We start from the raw sequence: 21,487 nt of genomic DNA on the forward strand, positions 1-21,487 counted from the left end.
ATGATCTACTAACAAAAATGGGTCAAAAAATTATTCATCTTGAATCAGGTGGAGAGATTGGAAAGCAAAGAAGGTTGTGGCTTATCAAGGATTTGCTTCATGTATTGGAGATCGATATGGTAAGAAAAATGAAAAAGCTATAATTTTATTTCAGTGAATAAGATTGAGTAGGTATAGTAACATAGTTTTGTTCAATAAATTAGTCTAGTAAAAAAAAAAATCCCAATAGGTAAGTGGTTACGTAAGTATATTAATATCTCTTTGTAATTGTTTATAAAATTAAATTAAATTATCTTGATGTAATGAACTAATCATTCATCTCTGGGTTTCTACCTAGAACAAAAGGCAATCTTCACATTTTTTTAAAAGAAAAAAAGAAAAAATCATTCTGTAGGCTTTACTCCCTTTTCCGTGACCTTTTTCTTTTTTGCTGAATTTTTCCATCACTTTAAAAGTGATGTTGCGATTTCCTAATGTGTTGTACATTTAACTATTAATAAATGATGATCTATTAGTTACTAATGGGACTCTTAGCATTTGTTTGGGTTAGTTTTTTGAAAATTCATGTTTTGAAAATGTGTTTTTTAGAATGAAAATATGTATTTGGTAAAATAGCTTAAAAAGTATTGTTAATATGAAAAATTGCAGTGTGAATATGCAGTTTTCAAGTGATTTCCATGAGTTGTGATTTGAAAACGCAACTTTTCTTCTATTGTAAAAATGTAATTTTTTTTAAAACGCAAAGCCAAACACCAATCTTATTGCATTTTCATTTAAATTCCTCTTTTTCTCCACAAAATCGCAATGCCAAATGGTATATAATTTGAAGTACATTTTACTATTTTTAAGTAATACATTTGGGGTTGGACTCACCATATGGAATGGGCTTTAAGGGGAGGAGGAATAAAAAGAAATATATATTTTAGAGAGTTTTATATATGGAAAACTTAGGGAGTAGATATTTTTTTATCTGTTTTACAGCTTTAAAAACAGTATAAAACTTGAATAATTTTAGTATTCTTGTCAATTGATTGCGCAAAACTGCAAATCACCAAGCTTTTGCTTTCAAAATCTTAGGCAACAGAAGCAATTCAAGCCATAGTCCTTCGTTACAAGGAAAATGATTTTAACTGTGAAGAATTTCCTGAAGTGTTATCAAATATGTCTAATCTTAGATTGATGACAACTGATAAGAGGGACTACTGCTTCTTTGGCCAAGGACATCTTGCTATTCCTAATCAAGATTTTCAGACCCGGACCATTCATTGAACCGTAAAAGGAAGAGGTTCAAGGATTTTAATGTCGAACCGAGGTTGAACTGGGGTCGAACCGTGATGATGTCATAATTAATTTAATAATTATTTAAATATAAATAAATATATTAAATTAGTATAAATAGAAAAATTAAATTAAATGACCCAATTAAATATAGAAATCTATCTTTCAAATGTATTTTTTCATATCATAACCGTTACAAAACCATACTTAAGTTTTTATGTAACTTAATATGTAACTTAAGTTATTATATCATACCTCTCAGTTAAGTTATGATATTTTTTTCATTTTAACCTGTTATTATATCTTGGATATTTTTTCCTAATCAGCTCGAATCAAATTGGTTTAACTCACTCAAAAGTTCTCAACATACTTTTAGCAATTTCATATTTTGCACATGTAATGAAAATGCTTTTTGGGCTAAACAAAGAAACATTGGGCCTTGTAATTTTACTTAAAAGAAAACCGAAGTTGTTGTAATTGTTAGGTTCTTTAGGTCCAACATAAATAGCCCATTAGACATTAGTTGTGAATTGATGTGATGATACACTTGAAGTCTTCATTCTTCTTCGACAGCACACTAACTAGCACAGCACTTGGACTCTGTTGAAAAAGTAATGACAACTTTTTCAATTTTCGAGAAAATGTTTCTAAACATAGAAAGTTTAATGTGGACACACATTAACCGAACCCATACTTAAAAGATTTAGTGCGCCTATCAATGCATATCACATCATGTTGGGCAGCTGAAAAAATGATCTAAATCTAATGGCTGAATTTTTTTTTCTTTTATTAAAAAATTAAAACCTTTTTTCATTTCCAATGTTAGCACGTGAGGGACTTAGGAATTCAAAAGGAGTAAAAAAACAAAAGTCTAAAGAAAGAAAGAAAGAGAAACACATAGCAGTTGTATTCACTATTCAGTGAAAAAGAGGAAATTATAGAGCTCCATCAAAGGAAAAAAGAAAGAGAAGGAAAAAAAAAAAAAGAAGAAAGAAGAAGCTGAGTATCTGGTCACAATCTCTCTCCCAATGGCTTCCGTATGATGAGAGGCACAGTCAAAAGGAATTTACAATATTGTTCCATTTCCTACAGGTAATATCTTCTCTCTCTCTCTCTCTCTCGAATTGTTAAATAATGACAGTTAATAATAGTTGTGTTTTGGGTATAGGTACAGGGACTCCTTTGTCGTAAAACCATTTATGGAACTTCTTCCAAAGGAAAGAGGATGGATCTATAACTGAGTTTCAAATAATTATGCCGTCATGTTTACCTGAAATAATGGAGAATTCAATAAGCATAGGGCTGCCTTCAAATTGGTATAATAGTAAATGGATAGGATTAGCTCTCTGGACATCACTAGATACATGGTCAAAATATGGTATTAGAACTCGTAAGGTAGCTGTTGGTAAAATGCCTCAAAATCATTGTGCCTTTGAACTTCTTACTACCCAGAGAAATGTTACGGTCAATGCTGAATTGCACTTCAATAATTACCTATTCTGTTTGTCTCATGATGAGTGGTTTGCTACTGTTGGGAATGGTGAATGCAGTCAGATTAAGGTTACATTTGAGGGCAGTAAGCTGTACGAGAAGGGAACGGAATTTGGGGTCAGTTTTGTATACAAGCAAGATGTGGATGAGTTCAACCAAACAAATGCACAACGTTTAATTGCGAGCTTTGGGAAAGTACCCATCTATAAATTAACTGGTAATGACCATCTCAACCATCCTTCGCATTAATGTCCAATCCTTTTCTATCTTATTTTCTGTCTAACTATACATCTGGTTTTGTCATTGGCAAGTAAGTCTCGTCATTTTTTTTTTTTTTTTTTTCCTTTTGCTCACCATGTGCAAGCAATTCCAATCACCCTGTACTTTCTGAGTTCCTGAAAATTAAACTTAAATTTTGCCACACGAGTTTATTGCCAATTGTCTAAGCCTCTATATCATCATCACTTACAAGAATATGATCTAGATAGGAAATACATTCTCAAGCTTCACCCATCACATTTCTCTATGGATTTTGTTAATGTAGATCTTTCAATCCTAATTTGGCATCCTATTTGTAACTATCAGATATTATGCTATTTTACATTATCAATTTGTGCTGGCAAATGCAATACAACTTTTCCTGATAAATTTTTGAAATGTAAAAGCTAGAGACTGTATGGTATTTCCTTCCTTACCATGTATATTCTTTGTAATCATTGGTGTCATGCCTAACAAAACCTGAAGGAAGCAAACTCCAATTACACTCATTAGTAATAAGTGAATTATTATTATTATTATCATACTAACTCAGGTTTACACATATATGCAGTTGGTGGTGATGATGAGGATGAACATTATAAATTTTATGAATTTTTATAAGGTAGATGGTTCAGTCCTATTATGGCATCCCATTTGTAAGTGTTCAAGTATTATGCTAATTTTCATATTCACCTTGTGTAGTGCTGGCAAAAGCAAGAGAAAGTTTCATCATAAATTTTTGAAACGTGAAAACTAGAGACTGTATAGTTACTATAGTACTTCCTTCTCTACCATGTCTATACTTCATATAATCATTAGTGCTATGCCTTCCAAAAAGGGTAAGGAGGAACTCCAATTATACTGATTATTCACGAGTTAAATATTAGGTTAAATTACAATTTACTTTAACCGAAATTTAAGTTGCCTACATGTGGTTTGAAATTTGACACTTTACCGACCTAAAGTTTGACCAAAATTAAATTGCCTACTTGTGATTTGAAATTCTATGATGCAAGTGTTTCGTTGGATTCTTTTTTATCTTATTTGATCTTGTATTTATATATATATAAATATATATATATATATATATATATATATATATATATATATATATATATATATATATATATATATATTTGTGTTTTTTGAGGATAGAGACATAAAATTGAAGTGAAATTACATATTTAGCTATATTTTTAATAGAAGCGGGTTATGAAACTCTAACTAAGCTAATCTTAAGTGAGTAAAATGTCAAATTTCAAATCACAAGTAAGCAATTTAAATTTCGGTCAAATCATAAGTGGGTAAATTGTAATTTGCCATAAATATTATTAGTATTATTATTAATTATAGTACCATACTAACTCAAGTTTTCACATATACGTAGGTGATAACAATTTAGGTCTCTAGAAGATGACGCTCATGTCTTACTTATACTTTGATTGGCTACTAAATAGTGAAGATTTTCTTAGCTTGAATTTCAGTTGAGGCTATTGCTACTGGATGTGCATAAGCATTTCTGTCAATATGACTGTTTTTTTTAGTTGAAAATCCTTGTATGTTGTCTTGAATTTGTAAATGGTTTCGGTTATAATGATTTGGAAATGTATTCAAGTGACATATCCTTGTATCTTGTTTCATAATGACTATAGAATATGGTCTTTTCCTTTCTTTTTTAAGGGGGTTTTAGTCTGTACCAATTATAATGATTTCTATAGGTGGATGACGTTCAATTGAGCCTACTGTTATTGGATGGTATACAAGTTATACTTTCAGTTAACTTTGCACAATTCTCTTGTGTAGTGTTTTTGATTTAATGTCTATGAAAGCAAGAGTTGTGAATTTTATAGACGTTTAGAAGCTATTGCTTTTTATCAATCACGCTGTACAATTAGCTAAGTATTAATGCAGTCTTCATTCTAGAATATATCCTTGCAATTAAAAAGTCAACAAACACTGTTGGAAGCTTCGAACAAGTTGATAGTTAATGTAATCTTCTATGATTTTTTTCAGGGATTTGTCTAGTTGATAGTTATGGCCAAACCACTATATTGTTAATATCTTTCTTCAAATTAAATCAGCACATCATGCCAATGTAGAAGCTGACGTTGCTAAAGGAATCTGCTGACAACATATAGAAGCTAATGTCAATCTTGGAGCATATTATGGAATGTGAATAATGATTCAAATCTTGACTTGTAATGAAGCACATATTTAGGAGTTGTGACAGAAGGGACTTCTATATGTGAGCAGTCAGCATTGCGTTGATTGAATGGTATGTACACTTCTAAAATGATTGTGAGCTGCAGCAGTTCAAGTACATTAAAAAATAAAGCCATATCATTTGAGAAGGTACCAATACACCTTTCAATATTAGATTAAGTTAACATGAATCTAATTTAAAATTAAATTCAACTAATTTGGCAAACAAAAACTTCGACTAGTCTGATCAAATCGTTTCTAATTACGAAAAGAAATAGTATAAATAGAGCTCTGTGAATTTTGAATGCCAGTTGTAAAACAACTGAAGTTCCCCTGGCTTGCATACACGGTTTCATTTGCAGCATAAGAATTCATATCAAATTAATTAATATATGATACAGCAGTTGTGTAACACAATCTATCTCTACTTACACTCTAGCTTCTTTCAATTTGCAGTGTGAAAAAAAGGGGAGCTGATGTCAGAAAATTTTGATGAATATGGCAGGTCTGTTGGTTGGAAAACATGGGATTTGATTCGGCAGCCTAAGCAAAAGTGGGGGAACTGGGTTTCGGAAAGGTCAAACAATTTAATCAAACCATAATTGCCAAACTAAGTTGGATGCGATTGCTTTTGACCCAGACATCCTTTGTTTCAAGTGATAAGGGGCAAGTACGGACATATAGCAAGAAGTGGCAAAGGTGGTTGAAGGGAAAGGACTATTGATATGGAGAGGTTTTGAAAAAGCTATTATAAGTGCGTGATATGTAGGTGATACTAATAGAATTGATTTGTGGGAGGGTCTTCGGATTCCATGGGTCCAGGGATTTAAAGCCAACCCAAATGATAATCTGGATTTGCAAAGGAGTACTCTTTAATTGTAGATGATCTTATAAACAAACCATGAGGCTTGAGGTTGGGATGAGGCATTGATAAGTAATAGTTACGGGCCCATGTGATGTATGTAATATTTTGTAATGCAATATAATATATAATTTATTTTCTAAAATATTTGTAGTATCATATATTAAAATTATTCATCTATTATAAATATCTTCTCATGAAAATATTTAATCTTTAAGTGTATTAAACTATTAATTTAACCCTTTCCAAAACCAACCAGGGTAAGTTTTTTTATACTAAAATAAACAATACCATGTTGTTTTCTTTCTCACCTAATGAAAATTTTATGTTCACTAAAAAAAAAAAACTATATTTATTTACCGTTTTTAAAATTTTCATTTACACCTATTATGAGCTTTGCAAAAAAAAACTCAACAATGATTATTATTTTGTATGAGGAGACTCCCCCCCCCCCCCCCCCCGGCGGGCGAGCGGCACGTGTATCTGCATGATCCAAAAAAGTCAATTTTTAATTACTAGGAGTACTACCAATCTTATTACGTTAATTGAACTCAAAATTGATGTGTAATGCAATTCAAATATTCATATAGTTCTCTCTCAAAAAAAAAAAAAAAAAAAATCATACAGTAAAACTTGTAGTAACTTCATTTATTTATTTATTTTATATAAAGCTTGTAGTAAATGGCATCCGAAGAAAAAAAAAATAACGTGGTGCTTCATATTGCTATTAGTTGGTCACCACGAAATTACTCATAGTGTGAGAAGTAGAGAATCAGTGGATAGAGTTCTAGTTCTATGAAAAATTATCATTGTTTTAAAAGCTTGGTCCTTGAAGACATTCTTATTTCGGGCATTGCAGATTTGCCAAAATGTTGTGGGGGAAAACAAGTCTCCATCAAGAATCCAAATTAATTGAAATTGGTGAATTAAAGTATATAAAGGAATTTGACACATTCTTTCATAGGCAGAGAAAATAAATATATTCCCGATTAGTTCCTAAATTTGACTTATAGAGAGATAATCCTTTAAAATGTGCCAAGGGTCTTGGGGGTATTATAACAAGTGCCATCTAAGATGATATTTCTGAATCTCTCATGGTAAGTCAACCTAAGGTATGGAGTTGATTTTCCAAATCCATTTCAAGAGGGAAGTCTAGGATGAGGGAATGCCACGTCAAGAGTGATTTGGTAGGTCGACTCAAGGTTGTCTAAAAAAATCTTTTCTAAGGAGCATAAGTTAAAGAGTCAACTTGATTGGAAAATGAGGGCTTTGCCAAAGCCCTAATGATTATTAAGATCTATTGAAACAAAGTGATAGATTGTTTTGGGGGAGGCTTTACAGGCCGAGTCAAGCATCTTATAGAGGCGGAGGTAAGGTTGGGTCAAATCTCAGTCAATCTGTTGGTGCTAGACTACCATCTTTTAAGGGAATAAAGTTGCGACCTTACCATAAAGTATAGTTTTTGGTGTAATGGCTAAGTGCTTGTACCTAAAATTTTTTATCAAGATTCCAATTCTCTTGTGTATCCCAAATACTTACAAGTCTGAGATCCATTTCCTCCCTACCTAGTGGTTCTCAAGCCTGTCCAATGGTCATTCAGTAAGTTAATAGACATGCCATTTTTTTATTATCTGGGCCGAGTCCTTACTACATATCTCCTTTGTTTCACATAAGCTAAGCCCAAATGAAATGATAGACTTCCGTTTTGTGGTGTGATAATTCAAGAGACATTTCCTGTTCTTGAGTGTTGATACCCAAATCTCCTCATACGGCCTAGTTTCTTTTAGCAAGAAGGGCCTTGTTGCAGTATGGGGCTCGCTTAACACCTAACCCTCCTTATATCTTTGGTTTGGGTAGTTGTGTCCTACCCAACTAAGTTTAGTTAAGGTCTTTTTTTTTTTTTTTTTTTTCCTTAGTGTATGCCCCCACAAAAAAAAAATGTCTTTAATTTGTCAATTTCAAAGGTTTATTCCTGATTTTTTTTTTTTAACACAAAATCATAGGCATTCCTATTTATGCTATCATTAACAATAGGAATACCAAGAAATTTTCAAATTAAGTTGGGTTAAGTCACGATTTTAGTGCAAAAAATAGGTGTGCAGTTGTATATGAGATAAGGTGTATGTAAATTTTATCTATTTTCAAAACTCAAGACTAGCAAGGAATTTTTTTTTTTTAATCAATCTTGAGGAGAAATAAAATTTAAATTTGCTGATTTTTTCCCCCCATGATTTTACAAAATTCATTTAGAACCCTTTTAGTTTCTTGAGAATTCTTCACCATGGCTTCTGTAAATAGGACAAGGTCATTTGTAAAGAAGAGGTGAGTAAAAATTGGACCCCCTAAAAGATCTTATGCCCACCCAATTCTTATTGGCTACTCACCTCTAGATTAACCAAACCAAGTACTCCATGCAAATGATGAATATATCTGGGAAGAGTGGGCTGCCTTGTCAGATTCCTCGAGAAAATTAGAAGGAATTCCATCTTTTACCGTTCACTAAAATACCAAGACTTGAGGATGACACACGAGGCACGATAAGCTTTATCCGAGGCAAAGGAAAACCAAAAAAGGATAAACTATGACAAATGAAGCTCCATTCCAATTGAATATAAGATCGATTTTTAATAACATACTATTTTGCCTTAGAGGTATTCATGCGGAGAGGACATCAACAATATCGTGCCTAAGTTTATTTGTAGAGTGCAAGTATAGAATGTATATGAATGAGCCTTCAAAGTCTATACTGTAAAGCTTCACAAAGTAATTCAACACCGACTCTCTAATTCCGGGCGAAGAGAGGGTTTAGTTACAAATTATATTAGTGAAAGCTAAGTTAAAATGTCAATTTAGCAAGATTGGTTTATTGTTTACCCTAATTTTAGTCGACTAAGGGTTAAGCAAACTCTTTTTTTGAGTTCGCTCAAGGGAGAGAATGAAGGTTCTCCAACAATCTTATGAAACTTTATTTCTTGACTCTCAATGCCTAACTCAGCTATTTTGAATATAACGGTGTTAGCACTTATTTAGACACAAAAATATGCTAACACACCCTAAATCCTACCTCTAAAGTCCTTCATGCATGCATCACAATGATCAGAAAAAGGGTACGTCAGAAAATCCATCTTTACCAACATTGTTCATGCTTCAATTTCAAATCCATTCTTTTTATCCAAATGTTTCGCGAAAAGCAAAAAGATTCGTTCTTATTGTCATCATTAACATGGTATTGTCCAAAATGAGTCAGAATTGGTCTAAAATGATTTCCATACGATATTGTGACTCTCCTGGAAAACCTGAACAAAATCTAGAGTTGGTCGGGTTTGATATCATGCACTATAACAGCTAAAGTTATGTAAATTTACGCCCTCATTCAAACCAAAACAATCTTATATTGTTACCAGAGGCATAAGTCAATACCTCATTACTCTTTCTATTGATTACAGTCCATAATAAGTTCTCCCATACGAACTCATCTTTGATCAACAAGACATTGGCACTTTTCTCTATCTATTTCAAAGGATTTAAATTGAATGAGGATTGCCCATTGTAACTATGTTTTCCGTAGAAACTCAAACTAGCTAGAAAAAGAAAGCCTTTTACAGCACTTTGTATAATGCCACATCACATTGAGAAAGGTAAATTGGTTAAAAATTATCTTATGCAGCGTGGATTTAAGTCTTGCCACGTGGGTGGTACAAGAATAGAAAAATCATTTCCTTGAAGATGGAAGATTAATAGTACCTCCAAAATGAAATATATACATAGAATAATGTAAAAGAAGTGGATAACAAATCAAATAAGGAACTTATTCATTTAAATAACAATCCAACTCTATTACATCAAACCATTAATAATAAAATATAAATCACACCACACCCTTCCAAACAAGTAGCCAATAACAAAAAAAAAAAAGTAGCCAATATGGCCCAATCACTGTATACTAATTTCATCCACTAAAATACTTCCTAAAATACCGAAATAATCAACTCCTTTGATGTCAATTGGGACCCGCCAAAACCCATTCTGAGAATACAGGTGGCTTTCCCTCAAAAACACAATGGCCTTCAGGTACTATTCCATGAAACAGTGAATCCTTGTATACTCTGCTACAAAATCCAATGCCTTAGAAGCCTAGAAGCCCTCTCTATTTCCCAGATTCAAGTTTTAGTGCTTGAACTAAATAATAAGCAAGCCCAGCATGTTCCTTTTTAATTACAATCTTCTCTTACTATACTTTTATGACCTTTTGTAAGTCAAATTATAACCCTCCTAGTCATAGAGGCTATAGAAAAACTATAGGAAATCAAATTAATGCATATAACAATTTAATATAGAGGGTTATGTTATCCTATGTACTAAAAAATATTGTTATATAATTTGAAAGTTACCTAAGGGTCCCAAAGAGAATCATTTTGCATATCTTCCCATTCATTTTCTTCAATGTCATTGGAGAACGTCATAGACTCTTCCATTGACATTTGCATCCACATCTTGCTGGGTGAGTCAAGAGGGAACTCATTAATGGCCTCAATCTGGCTAGGAGAGAGCCTCACCGTGACCGGTGCCATGTTCGAGCTAGACCCTCCTCCAACCTCAGCCACTCCTTGAGAGCCTCGAAGCCTTAAGGCCGCTTCATGAGCCGCCATGCGTATGTGTTCAGAATTAGAGCTAGCAGGGCGAGGGAGGCTGTGAACCAATTCAGGAAAGTTGAGACGTGCCTCATGTCCCCTAAAGTGTAACGCAGCAACATCATAAGCAGCAGCAGCCATTTCAGGTGTCTCAAAGCTCCCCAACCAAATTCTTGTTTTCTTGCCTGGCTCACGAATCTCAGACACCCACTTGCCCCATTTTCTCTTCCGGACTCCTCTGTAGCTAGACGACGCAGCACCATGGCTAGTACTGCTTGTGTTACCGCTACTATTTGGCTCTTCTTCCATGCACTCAAGTTTGCTAGAAAGCTATATTATTGTTTAGTTCAAGTAAATGCACTGGTGAATGATAGTGTAATCCAGTTATAAGTATTTATAGATGTGGAATTATGCGATTTGACTGAAACGTGGTGAATTAACATGGATTGAGGTGAGCTTCCACGTAGTTGCACCATTGAAAATGAAGTGAATATGTGCATGGTCACAACTTTCTTCATGTTAATTTGCTTAAACCCAAAAAAGAAAACAAAATAATAAAAAAAGATAAAAGTATTTGAAGGAACCAAAAATTTCTCTGAAGGACCAGTCATAGCATGCCGAGTTAATTCATTTTGAATATTTATTTGGTGATTGAAGAATTAAAGTTGTATGGAATTTGTAGCAGGACCAATAAGATAAAAATTGAGGGACATAGTGTTTCCTATTTAGAACGCGGTTTCTCTGCAGGTGGCATTAAAAAGTTTGGACCCACTAATCCCACATTTGGAGCTGAATCTTAGATCAGGCTAGAGATAAAGATTGTTGTACAGTTTTCTTTTAGAAAAGGTCCATTTTTCTTGGGCATAAAATCAAAGCACGTATAATATGAAAATGACGTTATCATAAGAGATTTATGAGATCATGAACAGAATCTCCTGAATGACAAAAAATAAAATAAAAACAAAATAAAAAAGAATTGAATAAATTATATACAGGATCTGATAAATGACAAATAAAAAAGGAGTTGGACAAGGAATCACAAAAGTACAAATTGAATAAAGTCCTAGATAACGTTCTATAATAATTAATGGATTGTTAAAAAATGTTTTTTTTGAAGGAAACAGTAATATTTATTAAAACACACAAATATGAAGTTATAAGAACTGAAATTCTAACACACACAACCAATATAGGATAACCATCTCTATTTTTTATTTTTTTTAAAAAACAATAATACTTATTAGAATACACAAATAAGGAAGTAGTGTATAGAGTTTTTTAAACAGACTTATAATATATTACATAACCAAGATTGTTAAAGAGTTGGTTATAATATATTTGTCTAAGGGACAAAATGAAGCTAATATGTTAGAAATTTTAAAAATTTTATACATGATGAGAACATATCTAATCGTAAAAGAGTAATTCAATATTTAATAATTATGTTGTTGAAGTAGTATTTAATACAATTTATAGCATTTATGGTGTAATTCTTCCTTCATATCATTTTTAAATTAAAATATCTCAATATGTTTTTGCCCCTTGAATATTTAATAATATCCTATATTTTATATTGATATTGTATAGCTAATTTTCTTTTTAACTCATCTACTTTAATCTCTTTCAAAAGTAATAGTTATTTATTTATGTCATTATAGATATAGAACTACTTAACTAATGTGCTACAGCTAATAATATCATATTCATATATCTTACACAACTCCCTTTTTACAATTTATTGTTTTATTATAGATATCACCAAGTGTGAAATTGGGTTTCTTAAAAACTTGTAATTGAAATATTATAATATTGGTATTTATATTTTATGTAAGTGTATTAGTATTGATATCTTGTGTAAGTTAATGGTAGATCACTACTTGGCGAGCTACATATATTAAATTAGTATATTAGTTCACATTTGTATGAATACGTAGAATTAATGAACTTGTAATTTTTGATGTGTTGTTAGTGGAGCACTAAAGCATGAATTCTCAAGATAGATTATTATTTAGATAAGTACTTAAATCTTAACTCAAATTTTTATACTCCGTATCACTATATATAATTTTGGTACCCCTTGAAAAAAGAAATTGGCTTTGCTAATATGATTATTTTGTGTGGAGTAACATTAATGGACCATACAACTAATCCAATAAGGTACAAGTGTGAGTAAAGAAAAATGTATTTTATATATCGGGTATATAAATTTATATGAAATATTATCCTCACACACGATTGTGCATGGGATCGGAATCATGGGATCCAGCTGATATCGCCAAAGCTAAAAAATTGTCCCCACAAGAGGTCTCATATTATTGCCTCGGAACTCACAAAGTCAATTGTGCTTGAAAGTTCCTAAACTGTGAAAAAAGAGGGTAATGATTTATGGGTTTGAATTTTTATTTTTTGTCAACAACAATTCTAGCTTTTACAATAACAGTCCTTTAAAATAGATCAAGGACAGTGTACTCGTATGGTATGGTAGAGATTATTGAGGTAGTAAAATATTTTTTTTATTTGAAAAAGTGATTTTTTGGGTTTGTCAAAATTCAGAAAGTGATTTAATTTTTTTTTTTTTTTAAAGAACTCAAAAAGCTGTTTTCTAAAAAAGAAAAAGTGTTTGGCATAACTTTTTCTTTCCAAAACATTGCAAAATCAAACGGACCTAATTCACATGACCTACAAGGCTACAACCACAAAGTGAAGACCAATGCTCTTAAGTGTTGGGAGAAGGGTAATTAGAGATATTCCCTTTGAGAACATCACATATAAAGTGATCTACTTTAATATTGATCTTGATTTTCAAACATCAATTCTTGAAATTTCTTTTGTTGGATATATTATAACTATGGTGGTCTAAATTAATTGTAGACTTATGTACTTATAGATTGAGTATATTAATTTTATGGTAGTTTATAGCTAGCTCAAGATCAAGTATTTTCTAATATATAAATCTTACATAATTAGATTCATGCTTCCGCTAATTATTCAATCATCACACCTAATCCCACAACAACTTTTCACTTTAAAGGTGTGCATAAAGATATTATATAAATTCCCTTGTATTTCACATGCAAGTTAGTGTACTGAAATGTATTAGCCTAGCAAGTAATACCTCTTGATTCTCTACAGCATATGCTTAAAATAAGAATAATAAGAATAACTTAAGCCAATACTATAGAATTTTTTTTTCTACCCAAAAAAAAGAGAGATTATTGGTTTCTTTTTTTCCTTTACAGCAAACGGGGAGAGAGATTTAATAAAACCTCAAATTCTCCTTTAGTCCTTTACATGAGAATTACAAAATACCACTTACCCAAAAGACTCTTGAAAATTATTAAATTCACGTTCAACTTCATTTTAACGGAATTCACGAGCTCTAGAATTTGTTCAATTTGATGGGTAGATTTATTTAATTTGATCCTTAGTTCCATTGGCAGATTTAGAATTTCACTTTAGGAGGCCAAACTAAATATTAACTAATTAAATAAGTTTCTTCTCAAAAAAAAAAAAAAAACTAATTAAATAAGTAAATTATTTAATTTATTAAAGAATGTTAATTTTCATTAGGAATCCCCTTTAACGCTATTCCTAATATTGGACAAATTTTTTTTATAATTTCTTCAAAATAAAAATCAATATTTCAATTATATAGTATATAACTAATTAAATACATAAATATGATTTGCTCATTCACACAATGCCTTACTAAACAACAACAGTTGAAGGTCATATGATAAATTTGATAATATATTGTGATAACTTTAACAAATATTGAATAAAAATAACAAAACTAAAATTTTAATCTTCGGAAAAAAGTGTAAAATCAACAAACTTACAAATCGTACACAAGTGATGCAATTAATTACCATTACAATAACAAAAATATATTACATAATATCCAAAGAATAGTAAAAATATATCAAATTGTTAAAATATATCAAATTGTTATTATTGTTGTTGTTGTTGTTGTAGTATTATAAGTTATAACCAATGCCAAAATGAGACTTCTAGTATATCATCATTTTCATTTTTGAAATTTTGTCTACATTTGTCGCAATATAAAAAATAATAATAATAATCACATTTTCCCTATATCTCAAAAATTTTAATCATAACTAAATTTTTAAAGAATTATTTATATAACCCAAATCATTCCAGAATATACTTGATTTGAGATTCATTTTATGCCATACAACACCTCCAAAATCTTAAACAGTATGTACCACTTCTTATCGCATTTGATTGGTTTCTAACGCTTACACATGGACCATTTAACCAAACCCTTCAAAACAATCCAAAAGGACAAGGCCCTACCCCAGCCCGTGGTGATTGAAGAAAAACATTTCTTTTCATAACCTAAAAATGCATAAAACAAAAGCAAAACTAAAAAACATAACCATTCCTTTCTAGCAAAGGATCTCTCAAGTCAAAAGTTTTAAAATCCCACTATGAAAAAACAATTGATAGCAACTAAGATATCTCATTCCCCGAAAGCTTTCTTTTTGTTCATATTTAGTAAAAGAGAAATAGTAGATTATATAACACATGATTTTTTTTTTTACAAATATCACTTTTTACATAAATAACTAACCTTCTAGAAATTACATTAGGCTGCTTGGTAGCACATTTTGAAAACTAATTTTTAGCTTTTAAAATCTTAAAAAAAAAAAAAAAAAAAAAAAAAAAAAAAAAAAAAAAAAAAACCCTGGTTTGTTGCATTAGGTGATGATTGATAAAACTTACCATAGAAGGAAAATTTTTGAAGTGAAGGTTGATAAACCAAACTCAATCATGACAAGTAACTAGTACTTAAAGATGTTAGTACTAGAACCACCGAGGAATGAAACAAATTAGGACTACAGTTTCTTATCGATACATGATTTGCAGAACAAACATTTTGTTTCCTTGCTAAATAACAAAAGATTGGAGATGCAATTCTCCTCTTGAAATATCGAAATGTTCCCTTGACAAATTAGAAATGATGCATATGATAGTTTCTAAAGCTTATTTGTTTTTGTCGGTAGAATGATAGATAGTGGAGGGGGGCAAGTTGCGGTTTGAACTTGAACCACGGATATGAGATATCATAAAAGATATCATTACCATAAAGTTGTCACTTGAATAAACCCCATATGAAGCTTATTAAAGTATGCATGATAATAATTTAATTTATAAATAGATAAGGGTAAAATTTATGTGCATTTCCTTGGGTGTTTGTATATTAGGTCCTTGATCAAATTCAATCATGTGATTGCATTGACCAATGAATCATATTGTTGAATTTAATTGTTGTTCAAAATTAAGCAATTAAATTTAATTGGAAAACCCAAGTACAATAACTAAGAAATTATACATAATTTTTGCTCGTAATAATTTTTCTACATTTAATTTGTTGCTTTTAAAATTATAGGATTTGATTTGTTTTTAGTACCTTTCAAAATTTTTGTAGAAACACCAAAAGAAGGAAGTTATTATTCAATCTTTATTGTATTAGAATAGTAGCCATCTACTTCACATATATAGATTATAAAATACTCCTTATTTTTTTCTTTTGCAAAATCATCGAATCATTCTCAATCTCACAAATCCCACAATTATGAGAAAAATAGAACTATAACCCTCCTTTATTTGAAAATAAAAACATCACTAAAGTTCAAGATTAATATCATATAAATATATCAAATAATTGTAGGAATGATCTTGAATTGACATTACAATTATACCTTTTCTGAATAAACTATACTAGAAAATTCGATCTTCATTGCATTGGTTCATAAAACACCTGAAGTCACAAAAACCCATTATGTAGTTAGCTTCCATTTTTGAGTGGGTAACAATTAAGCATACACCATGGTTGAAGATGTTATTGGCTAATAGGTTTAAGCAACTCTTTGTTGTTATTGGCTTGGACACAAATAAAACCCTTCATTCTCGTCAATATCTACACTTTTGAGGGCACCAACTCAGGAGCATATATCACCCAACAACCGAATAAAAATCTTGTCTTATTCGTAATATTCCACTTGTTGCTTCACAAATTACACTGCACCACGCGTAAGAATTTTTTTTCCTTTGAAATTATAAACTTTGATTATTTTATTAAAAAAAATTAAAAACTACAAATTGTGATGGATGAAATATAAAGTGGAATGCTCAAAACGAGATAATCCAACTAGGAGCATAACACAAATTTTCAATAATTTGAGAATATTCTTAAATTAGTCAATTACCTCATACATGTTCATTAAAAAAAATTATGCGTGATGTTACGAACACAATAATTTTTTAACGTTTGTGTTGGTTAGTTTTTACTGATTTTTAGTTAAACTCGTTACTAATATCACTTTTTACGTACGTACTAATAACTTGTCACCTTGATATTGATTAAGTTATTTTAAGACTCCTATAGTTTGCCAAAACTTTTGCCATTATTTGATAATATGTGTGACTATATTTCGAAATATCACTTTTATATAAACTTATAATTTTTTTTCTCTATAATTTACAGCTGCATATGTTTGAAATATGAAAAAAGTTTGGCACAGAAGGTGTCCATAGACTTTTTCTTATTGAAGTAGGCTCACAAATAAGATAGTATACAAATGTGAAAATATTGTAAAATTGTTGTGAATTATCAATCATTGTGTCCCAAATTTTATTGAGACTTTTATTTCTAACAAGCACACGCATGATATTTTTGGTTAGAGTGGGTCTTTCAAGCTAGAAGAACTTTTTGGCTGCTAAGTGAGTTTGGAAACAGCTGGATCATGCTAAGCTTCAACTATATGTCACTATAATTAAAAAAAAAATGAAACTAGTCTATAAGCTAAGGTTCAACCATATTCAAGAAAAAAGTAATATAACAACTAGTGCTTACAATCAATATCACCATCAATGTTTTTTGTCAAAACTTGTATTGATTTGAAATGCCAAACCTTATACATAGAGACACACTATCTCCGCGTTGCACAATGTTTGACCTATTCATCATCCATGGTGTCTTCAAAGTTCAAATTGTTTTCTTTGGTCAAGAAAAAAAAAAAATTTTGTCGGGAGAAATTTTCATTATGAGACATGTGTTTTTCATTTGTTATTTTTTATTATTTTTTTTTTTTTTTTGGAGGGGGTGATGTTTAACACAATTTCTGCAGTCTTTTTGAGCTTTCATACAGATAGAAAATTGGAGCAATAATTAAATTGCGTATAAGATGAAATAAAACTTGTTAACGTATACTTCTTTTTGTGTCCATACCATTTCTATACAAGATTCCATATACTATTATCAACTTTTCCATTTGAAGTACTCCTTTTTATGTGAGTTTGAGAGTCATGATTATAAGACTTTTTATCCACTTCTTTCAATTAAATAATTACTAAATAGCCAAAAATCTTATAATTCAATTGGTTTACACCTTCTTATATTTTCAAGAGAGACATTCAAAGTTTAAAACTCCTCCTCTCCCCCATTATAAATATCAAATTATCAAAAATATAAAAAAACTAATTACTAAATAAAGTGAGTTTATAAAATAAATGGACCAAATTGGTCACTAGTTTAATTGAATAAACTTATTTTCATTAATTTGTTTTGCTTAAAAACCAAATGAGTAGATTACATTTTGAATCTGATATTTAGTACTTTAGGGTTTAATTATATGGTTAATTCAACCAGTTACTTTTGAAATTATATTGTTCAAGTTGTTATCTTGAAATATTAGGGATTAATTTATTACTTTTGAAACCATAGAACTTAATCTATAACACTCCTAAACTATACAAGGTTTAAATTGTAACTTTACCAAAATAAATTGTGCAAAAATACAATACGTAAAGTTTTAAGAAATTAGAGCACTCACAGTAGTGGTGCTAAATGACTATATTGCTATTTTTTAGCACCACTGATCACAAAAGAAGAGCACAACAGTGGAGCTATAAGCAAAATTTTTTGCTTCTCAACTATAGTGCATATCTAAAGATAGATGTGCACTGTAGCTCAAAGGTATAAAATATATATATATATATATAATTTTATTTTGTGTTCACACTATGATTAGAATTTTTTTTTCTTTCTCCTCCTTCCCCATTTCTACCCTTTGCTCCTCTCCTCCTTCACTATTTTTTTTTTCTTTCTCCTCCTTCCTCCACTCGCCGCAGACCTAAGCCCCTGCCCAACACCGATTGCCTCAGACCCACGCTGCCATCCGCCTCAGACCCACTCCACTGATCGCCTCTAGCCTTGTGGATCGAAGTGGCTTCCCTCACCTCCACTCTGTCGCTGGGTAGTGGTTGTGCTCCGGTGTGCGTTGGTATCGGGGTTGAGATCGGTGTGTGGTTTCGACATTTGGGTAGTTGGATTGGGGTTTGGTGGGTTTCGGCGTTTGGGTTGCTGTATTTTAGGGGTCACGGTGAAGATGGTGGTGGTGGTGGGTCGTATCGGCGTGGGTTCGATTTGTGATTTGTGGGTCCGATTTGTGATTTGTGGTTGTGGGTTTATTTTGTGGTGTGCTGTGGGTTTGTTTTGTACTGCTGTGTTGGCGGTGGTTGTGCCATGTTTTGTGGTGCTATGGGTTTTTTTTTTTTTTTGCTATGGACTGGTGGTGGTAGTGGTGGTGGTGGTGGTTGTCGCTGTAGTTGTGGCTGTGGCTGATGGTAGAGTGTGTGGTTGGTGCTGTGGATGTTTTTTTGGGTAGTGGAATATATTATTTTATTGTAGTGGTTATATTATTTTATTGTAGTGGTTATATTATTTTATTGTGATGTTTGTATTATTTTATTGTATTGAAAATTAAAATAGATTCACCGCTGCAGTATGTATGTAAGTAAAATAAATAAAGTAACTTTTAGTGGAGTTAAAAAGCTAAATTTTTAGCTCTACTGCTGTGGATGCTCTTATACGTACTTCGAAAAATAAACAAAATAATCACAATCACCATCATTAGAAAAGAGAGAGAGGTCAATTTTTTATTAATTCTTATCACACTGTGTTCCCAAAATAAAGGTAGGAGAAAATGAGGAAAAATAAAAAGTTTTACACAACAGAATACAAATTTCCAAACCTTTTATTCCACTTTCTAAGATTCAAAATACCAAATATTTGCTTACCCATCATGTGTTTATAAAAAATGACAAATTATTTTACATATTTCCTTAGCCCAATAGCATATTTATCCAAATATGTGAGGGACATATTATCATCTGACCTACTCCACTTACTTGATCAGGCATTTCTTGCCTCAAATATCTTTATTAACAAAGTACTAATCCACTAAATCAATTGAATAGAATACATATATAAATAAAAGTAGGACATGGTTGAGCATTAATTGTTGCCTTGAAGCTTATGATTATCAAAGGAATAGAGCAACACCTCTGTTCAAGTGCACTTAATGTGGGCCGACACACAACTACCTAACACTCCTATCAAGTAATACTATTACAAGACTTTAGTTTTTCTAAATCACATGGTTTACAAGTCAGTTTATCCAGTCATCATTCACTGAACACAGAAAAAATCTGTGTGTTCACCGACAATCTTTTCTTTAATAAGTATCAAAGATACTAATGATAAAACTAGAAACTGGGTTTTAGAATCTAGGGGCTTAGGATTAAAGAACCATCCATCCAGCTTCATGGGACAGGGGATGAGGGGTCTAATGTTGTGTCAAATTATTGTATTAAAACCTTGATTTGATTAGAATATTGTACTAATAAAGCGACAAACATTAGCTTAAGAGAGAGGTAAACAGCTGCAACATATACAAAAAGAGGTTTCACATAGATTTTCTTATTGACTAACAAAGGAGTAAATTAGCTTAGTTTTAATATTGCAAATAAAGACATAATTTTGCTTTTGACCAAAATTAAGTGGCAAATAATCCAATTGAAAAGTGTCCATATATGAGTGCAATTCCCTGGGTTTTGTGGGGTAATGATGCTAGAATGCCGGTGCCATTAAGGTTTCACTCTTTGACTGCGGTCCGACAAAGATTGACCTAATACGCAAACTTTAGGGAAGACAATATAGCTAGGTCGGTTAATAATAAGGTTCTTTTTTCTCACCTACCCTTGTAGAAGTGAAATTTTCTTGTTAAGTGTTTTGAGGGATTGCAAAATTTCCGGTCCAATCAGCACTATTTTGCCCCCACATAATTTTTTGATATGACATGAGTAAATTCTGTTTACACCATCTTGCCTGTCTCGTCCTATCTTGTTCTGACACGAATATATGCATATATATATATATATATATATATATATATTAATATATATATTACTCACATCCAATTTCCAAAACATTCACCTCCCTCTCCACTAGCCTATCAACCATTCAATTTCTTTATCCCTCTCTTTCTCTCATCAACAAAGTTATCAAAATCGGGATCCTACATAAGATCGTGGAAGGTAGGTGAGATCGTGGACTATAGGATTGGATCGTGAATCGTAAGATCATACATTATTTGAGAAAAAAATTGGTATGTTAAATAATCACATAAATTATATATTCATAAAAACCAAAAATTTGCAATGTAGAAGGAATCAAATTGTGTTATGCCAATTATATGCATGAAAGAATATCTAGTAGCTAGTGATAGAAAAATAACTGTTTAAGATGGAGAAGGAAGAGCAATAGAATTTTCAAATTGTATTAAATGATGTTTGTTTATGCCTATAAAGGAAATTGAATTTTTTTAAAAATTTGATAGTATCTAACAATAAATCCAAATTTCAAGACAATTCGAGCAGTGGCATTTCAACAAATATG

The 21,487-nt window shown here is 31.4% G+C and overlaps 2 protein-coding genes across 2 annotated transcripts in view; one reads left to right on the top strand and one right to left on the bottom strand.

Moving 5' to 3' along the window:
* Window positions 1–2,272: 2,272 nt before the first annotated feature.
* LOC126698143 (uncharacterized) overlaps window positions 2,273–21,487 on the top strand; it is a 45,719-nt gene continuing 26,504 nt past the window's right edge. Inside the window, exon 1 of the mRNA XM_050395165.1 lies at window positions 2,273–2,370. The gene's annotated coding sequence lies outside the window, so the exon portion shown is untranslated. The remainder of the gene's footprint in view (window positions 2,371–21,487) is intronic.
* On the bottom strand, window positions 9,887–11,097 carry LOC126698142 (ethylene-responsive transcription factor ERF021-like). The gene has a single exon (XM_050395164.1). The coding sequence runs from the start codon at window positions 11,029–11,031 to the stop codon at window positions 10,483–10,485; it is 549 nt and encodes a 182-aa protein (XP_050251121.1). The 5' UTR covers window positions 11,032–11,097; the 3' UTR covers window positions 9,887–10,482.

The sequence above is a fragment of the Quercus robur genome, chromosome 9, assembly GCF_932294415.1.
Source record: "Quercus robur chromosome 9, dhQueRobu3.1, whole genome shotgun sequence".
In the NCBI taxonomy this organism is placed as follows: Eukaryota; Viridiplantae; Streptophyta; class Magnoliopsida; order Fagales; family Fagaceae; genus Quercus; species Quercus robur.